The 20129-nt window shown below is 41.1% G+C and overlaps 1 protein-coding gene across 6 annotated transcripts in view; it reads right to left on the bottom strand.

Annotated features, from left to right (window-relative positions):
- RASGEF1A (RasGEF domain family member 1A) overlaps positions 1-20129 on the bottom strand; it is a 304991-nt gene that overhangs the window by 40694 nt on the left and 244168 nt on the right. For 2 of the 6 annotated variants that reach the window (XM_020802293.3, XM_078391036.1), the window contains exons 1-2: positions 12211-12382; positions 5582-5761 (exon numbers count right to left, since the gene is read on the bottom strand). In XM_020802293.3, the coding sequence (XP_020657952.3) occupies positions 5582-5761; positions 12211-12237 (207 nt within the window). In that variant the 5' untranslated portion in view covers positions 12238-12382. Of the gene's footprint in view, positions 1-5581; positions 5762-12210; positions 12383-20129 lie in introns of those variants that run through there. The other 4 variants (XM_020802292.3, XM_020802294.3, XM_020802295.3 and 1 more) reach the window with 3 other exon arrangements.

Raw genomic sequence — 20129 nt, 5'->3', positions numbered from 1 at the left:
AATGAGGGTGTGGGTGTTTGTGATATTTTTGAGCAGGGATAGTTAATTGGGAGGCCAAATATTTACCTGTCCTGCACACCCCACCCCCCTGCATAGCCTTGATTCCAAAGTAAAGATGCACATTTTCAGTTCTTTTGTTCTCGCAAATGAGAACAACCATTTTCAAAGATTTTTTTTAAGGCCCAATTAGTGAGATGAGGAGACACACAACATTCTTGGGGATTTATAAAAAAGATTTTGGAAAACAATTGGAGAAGCACTTTCTATGCAAAATATTTGTACTTTGTGGGCGGGCAGGGAAAGATTTTATATTACTCAGGAAACATTCTGCTATCTTCTCCTTTCAGTCCTGCAGGCTCCAGCACATGGACTGTCAAATCTGAAGGTGGGAGGAGAAGGAAGAGGGCGGCAGGGGACAGACTGCAGGAAGGAAATCTTAAAGGGTAAGGCAGCTTAATGGTGAACTGGTATATCCTCACATTTCTTTTTCCCCCAGTTTAAGAGTTACCATTTCAATATCGTAACTCTTGCCTATTCTCCAATATATTCCGGGGGGATACATTTATTTTTGATAACTCTGATAACTCTGAGGTCTGGTTGCTTGCATGTTCCATTACAGGCATCTAGAAATATCAGAATGTAGCCTTGCAGACTTTTAACAATATTGGAATTACAGTGGTGCCTCGCTTTACAATTGCCCCGCATTACAACAAAACCGTATTACGACGATCAAAACGATGGTCTGAATGGGTTTTTTCGCTTTGCGATGATCGGTTCCCTGATTCGGGAACCGATTCTTCGCAAAACGATGATTTTCCTCCAGCCGATCGGTGGTTTCAAAATGGCCACCAGGTAAATAAAATGGCTCCCCGCTGTTTTCTGGGATGGATTCCTCCCAAGATAGCCACTGAAAATGGCCACCCTATGGAGGATCTTTGCTGGACGGTGAGTTTCCAGCCCAATGGAAGGGGTTTCAATGGGCTTTTTATTTTCGCATTACGACGTTTTAGTTCGACAGCGATTTTGCTGGAACGAATTAACGTCGTAATGCAAGGCACTACTGTAGTCTTGACCAGAGTAAACTGCCTTGGGTCCTTTTATGGAGAAAAGTGGGGTATGATATTTTAAAGAAATAAATAAAAATAAATTGCTGAACTTACAACACCTATGACCAACAAGCCCCTTCATTTCCATGGCTGCATTGTAGCTGTGACAAAACCTACCTCCTCCACCCTTAGTTACCTATCTTGACACATATATGTTCACTTTCTTCTTGGGAATTTGACACAGTAACAGTGATTTCAAAGCAGGGATAAAAATCTTCACTTCTTTTGCTTTTGGAGACAAAAAAAAAATATTCAAAGATCTTTTGCCCACTGGATGAGGTTATGAAAGCTATGGCACATCTTAAACATTTAGGCACCCTTTTCAGAATCATTTGCAGAAGGGTTTTTTGTTTTTGTTTTGCAAAGACCACACACTGCATTTTAGCATTTTTAATAGATTCATTTCCTCCCCTCTAGCTACAACTTCAGAACACCATCATTAGTTTCCATCCATCCATCCCATTTATACCCCACTCATATAGTGCCAAGGTACTACAAAAATCCTTCAGTGCTTGCATGTGTAATTATTATTATTTACCCTTTCAATAAATGTATATGTATAAAGAGCGGAGTTGGAAAAGTTACTTTTTTGGGGGCCCCAGATCCCAAAATCTCCCATACAACACATCCACTAGCATTGCTCCAAACCTTCTTCTTCTTAACAAATCCACTTTTACTACAGGAGAGAACATTTTCTCATCCCGCCCTTGACCTCCTATCCAGTAGTAGGCACTGCACTCACACGGTCCACCCCTCGGTGCAAGACAGTCCGCCTAAGCAGAAGCTGCACAACATGCAGTTTGTGACTGCTGTGACACTTAATGTTTGTGACTGCTGTGACACTTTTTTTGAGTTATCAGGGCAATGCAAACACACTAGGAAGGGCAACTCTTTAACACTGGGACTGAAAAGTACGCCCCGTTTAGTTTTCACAAACTGACAAGAATTTGGGAGGGGGGTAGGGAAACACCCATAAATCTCTGGAACAATTTGAGACGATACAAAAGGAGGCTTCAAGTGGAAAAAATTAAGAGATTGAAGTAGATTCTTATAGTTCCTAAACTTGTTGCTAAGAGACATGTTCAATCACAGGAGGGGGAACAGGGAGGAGAGCATAAGCAAGAGAGACCAAAATAGTAACTATTACTTAAAGACTAAGAATGTGATGGTATCTTTCAAGGAAGAAGGAAAAAAATGTTTTTCCCTTCAGCTCATGCTGTTCAGTCTGAAATGTTTTATTTGTTTGAATATTTGCTGAACTGATTGCCTGTAATGGGTATGAACGGTTGCATGAAAGTACATTCCATTCTTAACCTCTAGAAAGCTGTCATATCGTGAGCACATACATTTCCTTGTGTGCAAACAGCCTCTGTGGGAAGGCACATAACTCTCTTCTTTCTCCCCCACCCCCTTCTCCACTAACCTCCCTTTCAGATTTAGTGCTACTCTTCAGCCTTGACTAAAAAACCCATCTTGTTACGCTCAAAGCCAATCCGAATCTTCCCGTGTATTTTCTTTCTATGCCTGCCTGGAAAATTACTGTGACTTATATCCACAAGGAGCCCCTGGTAAGACAACTTTGCAAGGTTGTGGCTAGGAATGAGAGGGGTTCAAGCGGTAGGTTGTCTCCGCAACTGTGTGCTAACCCAGCCTGAGGGATGCTAAGGGTGTGTCTAGTTCATTAGTCTCTATCTGTGATCTGCAGATCTACGATGACAGAATTATACTGTACCTGCCTGGCCAAAATTTAATCTGATTTGTGAAGTGCCAAGACAGAAAGATTGCAAAGTCAGTGTTTTAACTGCTGATGGCATCAGTAGTATAAGTAGTGTGAGCTACTTAGAGAGGAGTCATTCTTGGGTATAATGAGCATAAAATGACTCAAAAAGTAATCTAATATAGAGACCACTTTTAAAAATAATGTAAATTGCCAGAAACTGCAATGTTTGTAGTTCTTTTTTCTTCTTCTGTATTTATGTGGGAGGCAGAGACTACAAGTCCATTGTTCCCTGACAGGAAAATGATGCTGCAAGTAAATGGTGTTTACAGTTTTCTGTATCTCCTGTATGTAGTTCAGAAGGCCAAAAAGACTCCAAAACCCATGGTCCTCAGCAGGATATAATAATCTCAAGTGTACCCAGCAATATATTTGCCAGATACAAATACAGCGTACATCTGATTAGCGTCCTAGTTCACACAGACTATGGCAGGGGAAAAGAAAGAGGAGGAAATGACAATCTAGGAGCAGAAACAAACAGAAATTCAATCTAACTGAACTTAAAATTATAACACATTTTGGAGAACAAGGGGACTTAGCAATATAAGTTCCTCAAACTTTGCTTTTTGCCCCCATCATACAGAATAGAAAGACTGTACTTTTTATAAATAAGGGTCACTGAGTATATTGAATAAGTGAATAAACTTCCCAGCTGTTTCACTTGCACTTAAAAGCTGAGGAAATAATAGAGCAAATGGATTTAGGAACTGCAAATTGATGAATTACCTTCTACAGTTTACAAATCCTTGGAAACTGCCTGTCTACCAAGTGCAGTACAATTACAGCGAAGCACAATTTGTTTCATAGTCTGACAGGATTCTAAGAATTTTTTCTCATGTATGTCACAAAAGCTGAGTACTTCTGACATTCTTCTTCGTTCAGCCTCGTGGGCTGCAGTGCATAGATTGTCAGATTCTATGCTGCAGTGGGGAGGAGGAAGAGATGGGAAAATGATTGTAGACAGGGGATTTTAAAGGGTAAATCAGCTTCACTGTAAAATAAAGGGCTTACTCAGATCTGAGACCTGCTTATATTACCTGACATTTCTTTTGGTCACAGTCTAAACGGAGTCAGATACTATTTCAATATTTTCAATATAATATGCAAATCAACATGCTTTAGCCACTAATGAACCTCAACCTAGTTCTGAAGCTCATACCTTCTAGCACAGCTCAGAGGAAAACTCTCATTTTGTGTGAAACAGCTCCTGTTACGAAGATTAACTCTAGTTGTTAGCAGGCTCCCTTGAAGAAGTTTAGAAATGTCAGAACACCTACTTGCTTTGTGCACATGTATGCAAAGTACATTTTCAAAAATATGTGCCTAAATGCAGAGCTGATCCAGACTAGAGTAGATAATTAGAGCTTATGTTACTTGTAACTAACAAGCCCATTCATTTCAATAAATCCAATAGAGTTTGAACTAAATCTAACCACTTCCATGTTACTTACCCATCCTGACACCTGTATCCTTATTTTCCTCTGATTTACTTGGGGTAGTAACACCCTCATGGCAAACTCAAAAATCACATTAGTTGACTGTGACTGTCCAAAGGATGTCAAATAAGTCTCATGACTTATCAGTGATCTAAACATAGGCTCAGTCTCCCCACTACAAATATAAATATTAAACTCCTCATATTGTAAAAAAAGGTCTGGTCACCAAATAGAAAAGTAGTAACCCCATCAATCAGACAAGTACAGTGGTGCCTCACTTAGCGATCACTCCGTTGAGCGATGAAATCGCTTTGTGATGGACTTTTGGCCATCGCTGATCGCTTAGTGATGTCCCCTATGGCTAAAATTCGCTTTGCGATGATCAGCAGGAAGTGATCATGGCAAAACGAACTTTTTTAAACAGCTGATCAGCGGTTCCAAAATGGCCACTGCAAAAAGAAAATGGCCGTCGCTGTTTTGCCTCGCTTTAGAGGTGCCCAAAGTGGCCACCGCTATGGAGGAATTTCGCTTTAAGGTAAGTTTTTAGCCCATGGGAACATATTAAATATGTTTTAATACATTCCTATGGGCTTTTTAATATCGCTTAGCGATTAAATCACTTAGCGATGTTTTTTCCGGAACGGATTAACATCGCTAAGTGAGGCACCACTGTATACACTAATTTTACTTTCCCTAAATATGGCTTGATAGTTCAGTGGTTTAAGTATCAGGCTGTGGAGCTCGAGGCTAAGAGTTTAATTCCCCACTGTGCCACCTGTGGGCAGAGCCAGCCTGTGGGGTCTTGGGCAAGCTGCCCAGTCCCGTGGTGCCCCCATGTCCAAGTATTCTCTACCTGGAAAACCCTGTAAAGGGGTCACCATAAATCCGAATTGACTGGATAGCACATAAATATTATGAAATAAACAAAGACACAGTAAGCAGAAAACACTGAAAACTCTGTTAAATGCTTCTGCCCCACATCCTCATTTCCCAGATTTTCTTTGGGAAAAAGAATAACTGTTCAACAGCTTAAGTCCATAGTACAAATAAGACTATTGTATTTCCATACAAGAAACAACATTAAAATAAACCAACACAAAAATTCCCCTACAGAGTAGGTAATTATTGCTATCTATGAACATAAAAACTGTCCATACAAGTATTTACGCATTGCTTTCTCTGACAACTACTCTTGACTTCAGGGACCTATTCTACAGACACTTGGGCGAGCAAAACAAGCAAGACTACAATCATCTACTTACATCTGGATAATAGTCAGTAGTAGGTACTAGGCGCTCAATCAGGGCCTCCAACGATCCAGAAATAAGGCTCCCATCCTGATAAACGGGATCTCCACTTCTCTCTCCTGTATCTGGCTGGACCTGCCCACTACATCCGGAACCAAGCATGCTGGTAAATACTGGTGTCTGGGGCATAGTTTCCTGCAAAAATGGAGAGGGGAAAATTTGAGTGATATGAGTCTTCTAGAATGGCTTTTCAATTTCAGCTGCAGCCTGATTCCATATAACATTCCATTACCGGCAGTTCATTTGGCTAGATGACCCTTTGACAAGTTACTTCCAACTCTACTATTCTAGGCATAGCTATGCCTACTGAATTCATTGAGCTCAGGATGTATACTTGTAGTGAACATCTGAGTAAACACAATGTGAATCATGGAAGAAGAGCTTGGTATCTCAGCTTTCAAGTGTGCCCAATGCCTTTTCTTTCATTTTTTTTGAGTTGCTTTTAATTATATGCATATTTATGATTTTATGTCACACACTGGCCAACAGGATGGCATTAATGAGTATATGCATAACTAACGTGGATTTTCTCTCACCCCCAGCCCACCCTTATCATCATCCTATAATTTCAAAGAGCTAAGATGGTTTTAAGAATAACACACAAAACACAAATATCAGTTGTTTATAAGGCCCTCTTTGATAACAGCAATAAAAACAAAGAAGGTGTAGACTAAATATTCACAGCTGAAAACTATTGGCAGAGCACTGTCATAAGAAACTAACATGTAAGTACAGTAGATACATCAAACCTTGGGTATCCTGTGATACATTTCATTGCCCTGCTGTCGGACACATTGAAATAGTGGGAAAGGTGGCTGTGGGCCTTGCCATACCACCCGTCAAAGAGCAGACATACTGAGGGGACAGTTGGCTCCTGGAACACGGAAGGCCCTGTTGCCACGACAATGCTGTCAACAGGCATGGCAGCAGAACACTAGGGACTGGGAGATGGGAAAAGAAAAATAATCTATGAAAGAAGGTTGAGTCTGGCAACTTCCTCCGAGCCTGTTTGGGAAGAGGCAAAACAAAACCAAGGCCCGAGGACAGGACAATACCATACGGCCCAGATTTCCTGCTTGCTTCTGAGCACCTAACTATCCCATTGTGGTTATGTACAAACAAGACTCCCACACTTTTGTGTTTCTGCTTTGCTTCAACAAGGAACGGCATAACTATTGCAGACAACTACTGACAGGTATTATTGTTTTCTCCCTTAGTCCTTTTTTAGCCATCAAACTGAAATATGGGCTGGTCAACAACTGCAAATATGTGTGCCTGCAAAACAAATTTGCACAGGAGGCAAAAAATTAACAACAATCAAGTTGCTATGATGTGCTTAGAATGCAGATACTACTGAATACGGATGTCAAAATGATTACGTACCAATCCTCCATATGGTTTCCCAATAGCTCATGTTTATTAGCATGAGTTTTCAAGGTTGCTAAGCTGTAGGTTAGAAGGAACTGCTGAGAGAAACCGGGCAAAGTGATTCAGGAGCCATGGCTTCTCTTCATTCATTCAAAGAACATTAGGAATGGTCTTTCTGTTATTCTCCAGGAACATTTTTTTGGCTGATATAACAGCGTAGTTTATGTGAGACTGTATTTTTGAGGCATATACATGAGGCATCCAGCTACAAAGACAAAACTTACTTGCCAGTGAATATGTTGGGCTCCTTCTTTGCACTTTTTCATTGGAGCGACTTCAGCCCTCTCAACTTGTTTTCCCTATCAGACCTCTCCTAAGCCACTGCTTCTCTCTGGTTTTTTAAACCAATTCTTTCCCCCTTCTTACCAGCTCCCTTGCTTTCAATGACATTCTGGCACTGCCTTCTGTGGACCTGTTCTTTCCTGGATCCCTGTCTATCTTCCCCATCACCAAATTCCATCTTTATTGACTGCCCAGTTCTTCCCTAGGCACCAAGTTGCTCCACTACTGTCATAAAGAGGCATGTCTGCCTTTTGTGACATCAGGGATGCTCAGCTAGTTACAGTCAGAGACATAACTACCATGATACACTTTGACTGCACTAAAAGTGAGATTATGAGTTTGCCCCATACGGCCACCTTTGTGATATTCTGCAAAGCTAGAGGCTTTATTAACTAGGCTATTATGTAGCCTAGTTGCTAGTGATGTTTTCACATGCCAGCATTTAGCATTTTACCATGCATGCCCTATCTCTGTATGACACACACAAAATTCTGTCTGCTATGTCGTCGCTGGAAAATTTGTAATGGGGCACACACTGTTCCTTACAGCTCTTCCAGGCATTTTTAAGCATCAGGAGTCACATGCATTTTGCTACCACTTTTAGCTAGCTGATGAGGTTGCATGGGATTCTGTTGCAAAGTTCAAGGTGTTGAGTCAAGATCAATTCATCCTCCATATTAAGGCTAAACTGATTGTTGCTTGCTATTGGTGGCACTCTGCTAAATCCCTCCCCCAAAGCAGGAATGCAATGGCATGGGTCTGACAGAGAATTAACAACAAAAGCAAAAATGAGTCAATTTTTAGTGACTCAACAACCTGAACTTTGTCACAACCCAAAATACAATACAAGCCATTGCCTGGGGTGTGAGAATCCAAGAGATGCTGGGCCAATAGAAAAGGCCCTAAACAAGGCAATACAGCTGATTCTAGCCTTTATAACAGAGGGATCATAGGAATTTTCACATAAGCAGTCATTTCCCCATTAGCAGTCATGTGCAGACAATTCCCTTCGTTCATTTAAGGAAAAGAGGCAACAATTGAAGTGGAAATATGGTCCCCATAGAAGATCTGAAGTGAAGGCAACAATACAAGCATGGGCAGCACTACTTTGCTGTTTCAAACAGGAGTCAAATGTTATGCTCCCTTTAAGGCAACTTCTTCTATCACCATCTTTAATAGTTCTCATACTATCTGGGAGCTGGTCTGAACTGGCTCTGCCACCACCACCTCAGAACTGAGCGATGGCAATCTCTAAAAACTAGAAACAGAAGATTATGCCTGGCAGCTCATATTCTAAGATAAAATCCTGCACAGCAGTTATGAGTTAAAACATGGAATGCCCCTAATAGTAAACAGCAGCATTCTTCACACAGTTCAGGCCAGTGTTTGTTATTTAAATGTTTTGAGGTGACTCATGTGAATGGTTGGGAGACAAAATGTACAGTATTTAATTGGCATATAATGGAGAACCAAGACATGGCGATTCTCTGCAAAAGTGCTTCCTTGGTAATGTTCTGTGGTATTTCACAAATTTAGTCACATGGCATCCTGCCATTCTCTTAGGAGCGCCTGACAGCTTGACAAACGGGCTGTTCCTTTGGGAGGGACAGAGTGACATATGAGGCAGCCTGGCTCTGTTTATTATGCAAGTTGTCTCTGAGTTTACTCCTTCCTTTTAAAGTACAGGGTGCCGTATTTTAATGAGCCACTAATGTACAGTGCACGCTGTCAAGCTGCTAATCGAAATGCATGTCCAAACTGCAGATTATGGGAAGAGGGAAGACATCCCTCTCATAATACTAGAACCCAGAGGCACAATAAAATTGTTTGGCAAGATCAGGACAGATAAAAAGAAATTCTTTATGTTCCATATAATGCACTGCTCATGGAATCCACTACCAGAAGATGTGGACACTGCCATTAGCTGAAACAAATCGAGCTTGTAACAAAATGCAGTGTTCCCTCTTTGGGGTGCCAGCAAGCATTAAAACCAGTTCCACCTCTGCTCCTCTTTCTCTAGCCCATTTCCCAACAAGTCATTCAGGATTCTCTGACCTGTAAATATACACAGTCCACTTTCTGCCAGGGTATAGGGAGAGGAGAAGGGAATTACTGCTTTTCCTATTCCCAAATGGTTCCGTGCTAATGTAAATCTAGGTCTTCTAGTTGATGCTTCCCTCAATGGCTATGTTTTTCCTACAATCCTGTCAGCACTCCTCCATGGAGAAAGATAGGCTTATGAACAACTCTTAGTTATGACAGCCAAACACAACCATGTCAAAAAAAAGCTGTAAACCTCTTGCTAGCACGTGCCTAAGGCAGACAACAAAGGAGGTGTGTTGCTTTCTTGTCCTTCCAAGACTGAGAGTCATCTGGCTGGCTGATGCTAGAAACTGAATTAATGACTAGACTGACCCTTGGCCTGATCCAGCAGGGCAGCTGTTCTCCTCTCCTAGATCATTGGTTCCCAACTATGGGTCTCCAGATGTTCTTGGGCTACAACTCTCAGAAATCCTGGCCAGCGCAGCTAGTTGTGAAGCAAAGCTAGTGGTGAAGGCTTCTGGGAGTTTTATTCCAAGAACATTTGGGGACCAAGGTTGGGAACCACTGTCTTACATCAAAGCTGGGAAACTCTGGTGGGCTGGGGTGGCAATTTTGCCTTGCAAGATCCAGCATGGACAACAACTCCCTTCACCACACCAAGGCAGTTTAGTACCAAATTACACACTGAATTTGGGCAGAAAACCACAGAAATTCCTCCAAAACTTTAGAACAAATAGAAAACACATTTAACTAGTTGTGGTGGTTTGCCACCAAATTTCAGCAGTAGGATTTTTTGGGGGGATGCTCAACAACTTACTTAGAGGTTGCCCATATTGCCCACCTGGCCTTAAACAAATAAAACAAGGTCCAACCATGTAGCAAACTGGAGCTAGATTTTTCAAACACTGTGCTGAACATGCACAAAGGTGGGAGCAAGCACAACCTTATGCCTTCCACTACATGCACATCCTGCTGTAAATGTTTGCACAACCTAATAATAAGACTGGTTCAGTATAATATTGATGTCTGTTTATCTTAGTACTGATCCACACATTAAAGGAACAAAAACAATTACAATGTATACAAATGAGTACATCAAAACAAACACAACCCACATGCTCTCTACAGAGCACAAATGGCTGCAGGATGACACCTGTGGCCCCCACACTGATAAAGACAAAATCAGAATTACTACTATACGTGGAGATATCAGGCAAAATCCAAAGAAACAAAACAAGATAAAAACATATGGCATCTTAAAACTTGTTATATTTTAATTATACATGGGGAGATTGTGGATATACCACTAAGTTGTTTAAGGGTTCCCTCATTACATCTGGAACTGTAAGGACAGTAGGTTCTTCCTTTCATAGAGAACCAGTGTGTGAATTCAGTTTTAGGTGTGTGGAACCCTTCCCTTTTATTGAAAGCACAAACATGGGGGGGGGGGACCCAAAATGCCTTCAGTATTTATATTAGTAGGGAGACACAGGGACATATCCTGGCAGTTCATGCCAAACAACATTCCTATGACTGCACATCGAAATGGACTGAGGATCATTTCTTTTTACACCACAAGATATTCTGTGCAAAGGAAAGCATTTCCCCCATTCCGTCTGTCAGAGGTTTAATCTTGAAAAGCTCAAATGAGCTGACTGATTGGAATTGACAGCTTTAAGCTGTCACAGTCCATTGTCTGTGGATTTACTGTAACATATACCACTGGATAATTTATTAGATTTGTATCCCATCCTTCTTCAAGGAACTCACAGAGAAATACATGAGATACTTCTCTTCACGATAACTTAATGAGGTGTGAGAAACAGAAACTCATCCAAGGCTTCCCATGAAGATGACTGAGTTGAGGTTTGAACTTTGCCTTTTGGATCTAGTGTGGCACTCACACATTTGCTACCAAAACAGTGGTTCCAGTGGTTTTAAGAGCTGCAGCTACATTTTGCTAACAAAACATCATCGCAGGACTTAAAGAAACAGCTTCTTGCTTCAAAGAGTTTACAACCTAAATTTCAAGTAGAATGGGAGGGAGAAACAGAGAGATGTCACTGTTCCATATCTATTTTCTTCTGCATTCTTGGTAGTTTTCACTTATGGCATTTGAGGTTACGTGGCAGAAGTCTGTTGTGTATTTCCCACTCCATCATCTAACGTAACTAACCACCCGGAAGGAAGAAATGTCACCCTGGAACGACATCAGGTCACGCATTGCCATCTACAAGATGATAGCAGAAAGGAGGGAGAAGCCCACAGATCGGCAACAAGTTCTAGATGTGAGAGAAGTATGTGTCTGACAGACAGAGGTCAATAATATTTTTCTACAAGGTGTTGGCAAACCAGAGCTCAAATATTTCAAAGGAGGCTAAAAGTCACCCACACTTGTTATGTCTATCTTCAAGTAAACAATGGCACCCTGCCTTTTAAAAATCCAGGGTTCCCAATACCAAATGTCTATATAAAACAATTAAATACCTTCAGTGCCAGCCTCCAAGGCACAGGTACTTACTCTAAGCTAGCCCAAATACATTTCTACAGCGGCAACTAAATACTAAACAAACACAACGTGCGTTTTGAAGCTGGGTAAGCACTGACGCTGACAGAATCCCGTGGGGGAAAAAGAACAAACTCGGTCTTAGAGGAACGCGAACCATTTCTTTCTCCTACAAGTTACTAACAATATTTAAAGTCTGCTTGTTAAGATCTTCGTTATTAAATTTCGACCTGCAACGTTATTCCAGTTTTATAGCGGGGCCCGTGTCATGCTGCATTCCAATAGTGATGGGCAAAGAAAACGAGAAACTCATTCCTTTACTTACCCTCATTGTTTTCTCCAGTATGTACATAAGCTTGCGGTGTCACGAAGCTCCCGGCCCGTTTAGCCAGGCATCGCCGTTTCCCCCCCAACCCGAAGACGTGAAAAAGCGAAACAGCCGCCCGCTCCGACTCACGCGGAGCTCCGCTTCCCGCCGCCTCCGAGCCTTAAAAAAAAAACAGCTCCACTCGCTCTCCGGCAAAACTAGAAAGCTCCGCAGGTTTCCCCGCCTGGCTCTGACGTCAGCCGCTGGCTCGGCTTGCGATTGGCTGAAAGGCAGCCTGGTCGGATTCAAAAGGAGGATTGGTGGCGGCGGCGTTCGACTCCCACCGCTGCCTTTTGTGCGCGCGTGCTTGGGGGGGGGGAATGCGGGGACGCGCCTGGGAAGGAAAAAACCCCTGCTCTCCGCTTCTTCCCTGGGTGGCCCGCGTTTGCAACAGGTTGCGGCGCAGGGACGTGATCAGTTCCGTCTGCCTTGCTTCCACGTAAATCAGCGTCCCTGGCAGCCAAGATGATTCACTCACTAGATTGCCCAAAATCTTCTTTTCCCGCTTTTCTTTAGAAGCAAATTATGTGCGGATGTCTGGGAGATGTTTGAGGTGGGGGGTAAGGGAACTGATGTGATGTCCAGTGCAATAGCACTGTTCCAGTTGTTCGGAATCGTTCCTTGTCGAACAGAAGTTTGGAGAGTTATTTCTTGTAAGAAAAGCAATCGTGATAGGTAATAAAGTATCATCATCAACAACAACGCTCTATTCTTTTCTTATTGTTTTACTCTTTTAACTTGGGTCTGTGGCCGCGCAGAAATTAACAGATTTAACGAAAATACTGCACAGGGTTTCTAGAGCTCAGATAACGTTCTTGGCCACTTGTGCGGTTGCTGTTGTTATTGTGGATGTTATCTGCATTGCTACTGTCGTCGGGGTATGTGGCGTTTCACAACAATTTATAAAGGCAGTAGCAACAACAAAAGCAGACAGATCCCTGCCCCCCCATAAGCCATGATGTATTAATTGATGTAATGTATTCTGTATCGGCCTAGAGGAAACTGTTGTTGCAGTGAGTTTAATTCACTGATGCAATGCTGTAGATTACAGAAAAAGTTTCCCATTTAAAATAATTCACCTACTGCCCTCTTCCCCCAAAATTAAGTCTTTGCTTCAATTCAGTCCACTTCCTGTCCCTCCCTCCCTTGGCTTTGTTGTCTCCTGCACTGTATATATTTCAGTCTTGCGCTCCTCAGATAGGGAGGGCAGCTTGTTCCCTTTCCCCTGCTTTTACCTTATCTTGATTGTATGTTGTAGAAAAACGGCTGCAACAGCAACTGTGGCTAAAGTGAACAAACAGTATGACTGGTATTTCTCATTGCTGTAATTATATGAACCTTCATCCAAAAAAAAAATCAAGTATAATTTTACTATGGGTGCATCTTTATACAGTACAGTACTGTCCTGTTTCATTCACCCAACTAATGTGATGAATTGTCACCTTGCATCAGCATAATTTGCAACGTTAAAAGGTAGTGACTCTTTCTGTAGGTATAATATCCTTTTAGCTTAGACTGTGTGCTTCAAAATGAAGGTTCTTTAAAAATGCTACTAAATATATTGTATAGGTATTCTGCCTTGTTTAAATTTATGTGGAAAGAATAAGATGGAGAAAGTCAGGTGACAGCCTTTGGTTGCAAATGGAGGACAACAGTTTTCCGGATTGCCGTTTTCCCACTCTCCTTAAAATACAATGAGTGGGTCAGGGCGGATGTGTGATAAAGGCCTAATCTGGAATCACCCTTTGTCACTTTTGAATGATGAAACAAGAGGGAAGAAGAGATGTAAACAATGGAAAATGTAGTTGAAGCATTGACTGGGTAACTGTTCTACCCCTCCCCCATGACACCTTCATATAATAATTACAGTACTGGGGGACAAATAACACTCAAGATAATGTTCTGCTTAAGAGAGATCCCAGTTCACAGAAGCTGTCACAATTCATGTCCACTAAAATAGATGGGATTTAAGACAGTCACTCCTAAGTCCTGGTCTATCTGTTTCAGTGGGATGTTGAACCTAGTCTTTTGGGTCTTTATTCATAAATGTCCTCTGAGTTCACCAGAGCAAACTCTCATGTAGGTAAATTCCATTGTAGCCTTAATTGTGCTTAGTTTTGTTTTGTCCAGAAAGTTTTCCCACAGTCCTGTGAGGCAGATCAGCGTTTCCATTACATGGAGGCAAGATAAAGTAAGCATCTCCATGTATCTGAAGTATGGAAGTGTAAAATACTGGCGTAGAGGATATCCGAGTGCCACATTTTATCTGCTTCTTGTTATATTTGGGTTTAATGGGAACCCTGTATCAAGATTCCTGTTTACTTTCTGAGGTGCTGGTGAATATTTTTTTACTTTTTTAAAAAGTCAAGCCAGTTCTGTGTTATAGAACTGAGTTTGACACACCAGTTCTTCTACAACTATAACTCATCCATCGCTGCATATTTTGCTTTTAAAAGTATTCACATTTTCAGGTATTTAGAAACATACACTATTGCTGTTTGTTGCCAAATTCTTGCGCTGCCAGCCTTGTGCCTTCTGAAAGCCTTTCTGAAGGCATGAGAACAATGCCAAGCCTGCATATAATGATGATGACTAACCTGCTGCTTAGACCTTTTCTAAACAAACCTTGAAAAGAATTAATTACTACTAGCGTTTCATCCTGAATGTTAGTGGGTGGTTAAGGACACAGTTGTTATGTAGCTCTTGCCTCACTCTGCACAAAGGTCATGGCAGTTTACCTCCCTTCTGAGACGCTCTGTCAAGGCTTTCGGCTTTCCTCACAGACTGAGAAAAAACAGAACCCTTTTCTGTCAGCTCGGAGCAGGGGGAAAGGACTTTTCGCTCAAGAAGTAAATTTCTAATATCTTCATCCTAACTAACAGAAGATTTCGGTCAAGCTAAGTGGAGGGAAATGAACTTTTTGGCCACAAAGAGATCTCCCGAACTTCAGCCATATTTTTCATATACCAGTCTTGTAACTGGTTCAACAGGTAGTCCGGGCTTCTTAATTCATCTCTTTCCTGACTCTGACAGATGGCACTGGGAGATAGCAATGGTTGACGATCCCTGAGGATACCCCCTTTAAAACCAACTGTTGTGCACATAAATTACCAAGCAAGAAGCATGACACCTCCTCCTATTCAGTGTTCCACATCTTTGACATTTCTCCTTTCCAAGCTGCATATGCTTGTCTGTATGAGGCTACTGGCACAAGGCCACCAAGACAATACAGCAGTCTTGGAAGGAGGCATGGAAAGACTCTGTGCACCAGTTTGGACCATTGGTCCTTCCAGCTATGTACAGTGGACCCTTGACTTATGGAGTTAATCAGTATTGGAACAGTGGCTGCAGGTCAATAAGTCTGTGGGTCGAGGCTCCATTGACCTGCAATGCATTGAAAACCGATTAATCCGTAACCGGCTGTTTTTGTTCCATTTTGGTTTTTTTCTGGTCTGTAGGTCGATTCTCCGGCTGCAAGTCGAACCTAAATTTTGCGGCCAGAGAGGTCTGTAACTCGAAAAATCTGTTAAGTCGAGCCATCTGTAAGTCGGGGGTCCACTGTACTGTCAACCCTGAGTACTAGCAGCAGCAATTCAAGACTTCTGGCATTGGACATTATAGGGACTGAATCTTGAACATTTTGATATGAAAAGCATAAGCATGGCTAGCCTGTTTCAGCCCCTTCCCATTCTTAAAAACATGCTTCATTATTCAAAAACAGCATTAGATAAGGCGATGCTATTGAATGGCTGTCACAATCTTTGCTTATTTTGCACTCTCATCCAGAGTATGCCCTAAGAAAATTGCCATACTTAAAGAGAGGGCAGCATGCTCCCAGAAAAATTCCCTGTGCACATTTCATTGATTTCTATAGGTGGTGCCTGATGGTTTCCTCCACAAGGTTATGTCTAACATCTTGTTTCTTGAAGAGCCTTTTCTAAAAATATTTTGAAGGTCTTTCACTATGTACGAGCTTAACCAACACTCAATGAATAGTGGGTACAGAGGAAAAATAAAGCTGACAGTGAAACAGTACTACCCCAGAGACTGCAGGTGGATTCAAATTATATTCATTAGCTAAAGCATAAGTTAACACAGGTCTATTTGCAAAGGCTTTCACGGCCAGGATCTAATGGTTGTTGTGGGTTTTTTGGGCTCTTTAGCTGTGTTCTGAAGGTTGTTCTTCCTAACATTTCGCCAGTCTCTGTGGCCGGCATCTTCAGAGGACAGCACTCTGTGCTCTGGTGTAGTTGGCTTGGCTTAAAGAGCCACAAGCTGTGGCCATCGTATGGTCAAGACTCTTCAAGCACATCCCATACATTTTCTCAATAATCCTCACAACAATCCTGTTAAATACTGATAATTTAAAAAAAGGATAAGGTTGTGTGGTCCCCAAGATTACACAATCATACCTATTTTTTAGAAAGCAGAAAGAATAATCCGGGAGCTGGAGGAAAAGTGGCTTGCCTAATATATATAAAATTTCTGAAGGTACTTTTGAACTAGGCTTTTTTACAGTCATACAGCTTGAAATTCATTAACTGGATCTGCATAGGATTGAAACAGGGACTTGCTATCTGTAAAGTATCTTAGTGGTAGATCAAAGCTAGTGGCCATGGGCTATCAATAGTAAATTGTGAGGGCTCAATGGACTGGAAAAGTTTTGTTAGAACCAACATGTAGAAACATATATGGAACAATACTACCTAAAAATGGGAGTTACTTTTATTTCACTGCAAATTAAACATACAAATGATTGCTGACAGCAATGTCCACTATACAGAGTGACAATCTTCCAAGATTTTTTAAAGATTAAGCAATAAGCAAAATATATTGTTGGTACATTTGATGGCCATTGACTCTCTGTAGCAATAATACAATGCAATACAAAGTTTATCCCATTATCTGCAGGTGATATTTTCCAACAGAATGATGAAGCTATCCTAGTCTGTGTTTCTGGTTTGGATAGCATGAGAGGAAGGATAACACAAGTGCAATTTCTTTCTGATTTCCCAAACTGGGATTTCACAATCGCATTTGAACTGACTACTAGCGAGAGGCAGAAGATACAAAGTACAGTAAAAATATTATCTACAGAAGGCATATAAAACTGACTGTAGTTTAGGTTATATGTGGATAAGGTTTTAGATTATTAACACACAAGTACATTGATTTTAAAGAAGCCTTTCGTGAGGAGAGGTAAGAAGATGCGATTCGGATTGCACATTCACAGATCTGATCTCTTGTAGCTTCCAGGGCTACCTCAAAATATCTTGTTGCTCTATAAGAAATGTTGTTCTTATACATTACAAATCAAGATGGTACTCCTTCTCCCATCTGTAGGAGTGGGCTGGCATAGCAGCTGAAATTTCTTTTAGTGCTTTTATTGAGATGGTGCTGTCTACCACTTCAAAGAACAAGTAGTCTGGAGAAGAGTAGCATGGTCTGTGCAGTAGATACAGCTGCAGCCAAGGAACAACCAGAGAACTGAAGAGGAACAACTGGGAAGCTACTGTTGCTGCCATTCCAGCATCTGTTGTCTGAACTGGGTGCCTCACTCTGTCTAATTGCAATGCTGACTTAGGTGGCTCTATTTACACATTTTTGAAAATGTAGAATGGAAACGTGCAAATCATGGTGGGTTTTTGGTTAACTGAAGCCGATTTTTTACATTTCATTTTATTTTGTTTTTTAAAAATTTATTTTCATATTGGAGTGTATTTGAAAGGAATCAATTAAAGGAAAGAACATGATTTTCATTTGGTTTGAGAAAGGCTGGACAAATGACTTGTTTTGTTGCCTGCCCTGATATGCTAGAACACAGAGGTTGTTAAGCACCTGGCAGGCACAGTATGTTGCTGATAGGGTTGCCAAAGAAGCAGAAAGAACAAGTTGGGCCAAGTGTGTGTGTGTGTATATATTTTGGTTGAAGGCCAGTTGGTTTGTAACTTACACCTTATGCTTCTTGGCTTTGCAGCTGTGTAACCCTTTGCAAGCCATACTTTATTTTGGTAAGGTGCAAATAATGTATCTAGTTTTCTCTAAAATATTGATGTTACAAGCTATCATTTATACAGTATTTTTCCAACTGCTCAAAGTACCATAAACTTGTTTGCAGCTTCATGACCCTTCTGAGGATAATAATGATGATTTTATTCTTTAGCTAGTGGATAGCTGACAATAAGAGTGACTTGTTAATTAGTGACTGGGTTCATTATAGAGCTGACTGTGAAGAATGACCCTTATGCACAGCTTGTGCGCATTTCCTGTATGCGTCTCTGTAGGAATAAAATCCCTGGAAAGAAATGGGCATTATTTCTGAGTAAACATATATAAGAATCACATCACAGATGCAAGTCCAATACCTCCTGTTGCAAGTATTTGTATAAACTCATGACCATACAAATGGCAAACATTTTCTCAGTCAGATGAAAACAAAACTGGGAGGCAAATCACTGCAAAATTTAAAAAGACAACAAGAAAAGAAAAACATAGGACTTATGGTGTATAATTGCATTACTGTGTTGAGAGTGGAGTACTTTAACACTTCCAGAGCCCTACTGAGGTACAATAGGGCAGGAGAAAGGGGCAATATTTGCCAGTCTTCCCTGGTGTCTTTAAAAAAAATGAAAATGTAACCAAGGGTTGGGAGGAATTTGGATCTACAGAAAGCAGAGCTTTCCCCCACTCTCCCTACCTGGTGCCCCTCAATCCTTCCCTCCTCCCTTTAATGTCAGGGAAGGGAGGGATACTGATATTTCCATGGTGACAAGGAAGGAGAATTTGAAACTGGATCTTCTATTCTGAGATGGGAGGTTAGTCTCTTTCCCCGAAGGGGGGTCCTTGTCTATCCTATGGCTGACTACATCCTAAGCATCTAAAATAAATTGAGCACTGAATTACAGAGCACTTTAAATTATTCACTTAAAGGCAGATAAATTGCATACCTAATTCCTCCAAGAGAGTAACAAGTAATTACAGAGGCATCAATTTAAATTCTTCAAACCCAGGCTACCTTCTTAATTACAAGGGAAGTAGCTCTGTCATATGTCATTCACATCCTTTTATTAAGTTCCTTCAGTAATTTTTTTGGAACATTACATGTAGATTTATCCTGTAAGGTCTGTTTTCATAGCACAGTCGGCATTCTCTAAAGAACTGAAGAATGTGATGTTGGACTAATGTGTGAATAAGAATTTTGCCATCCCTCTGGGTTCGGCAGTTTCCTGAAAGCTGAGACATAGTTCGTGGTAGTTCAAATGTGTCATAATATGAATTTATTTTAAGAGAAAATACATTTTACATCTGTATGTTGAGAGAAAATATACCTTTAAATGGGTGATTTGAGGAAAAAAATAACACTTATATATGCACTTTGAGAGAAAATATATAGATGTTTTAAAATAAACATATACTAAAAATAATCTGAAGACAAGGGTGTGCAACCCCCTTATCAGACCATTAAAAATGACAAATATAAGATAGCTTTCAACTCCACATGGGTCTTCACCAGTCTAGGAAAAGGAAATACCTAGGTTATGTTTAGCGGTGTAATAAAAGTATCATCCACTCTTGTCTTTGGATTGTTTAGAAGGACTGGTTTCCTCTTGTCGCCTCTCCTCCCCCCTCCCCCTCCTCTTCTCTTCTCTCCTCTCCTCTCCTCTATGCTAGACATTGTGTTATATTTGGACAAACATGTTTAACACTGGCTACAACTACACTGCATTGTACACTGCCATGGCACTGATTTGATTCACAGCCCATATTACAGTTGAATTTGTAGTAAGTGACCACACAGGGGCTGTAGGGATTCAGTATTCACACTTGATGTGATGTGATTTGCATTTCATCCCACACTCCTGCTTCCTCTGGTCCTG

The sequence above is a fragment of the Pogona vitticeps genome, chromosome 3 (assembly GCF_051106095.1).
Source record: "Pogona vitticeps strain Pit_001003342236 chromosome 3, PviZW2.1, whole genome shotgun sequence".
Taxonomy (NCBI): Eukaryota; Metazoa; Chordata; class Lepidosauria; order Squamata; family Agamidae; genus Pogona; species Pogona vitticeps.
The sequence above is the reverse complement of the archived record's forward strand: the minus strand, read 5'-3'. Positions and strand labels throughout refer to the sequence as shown.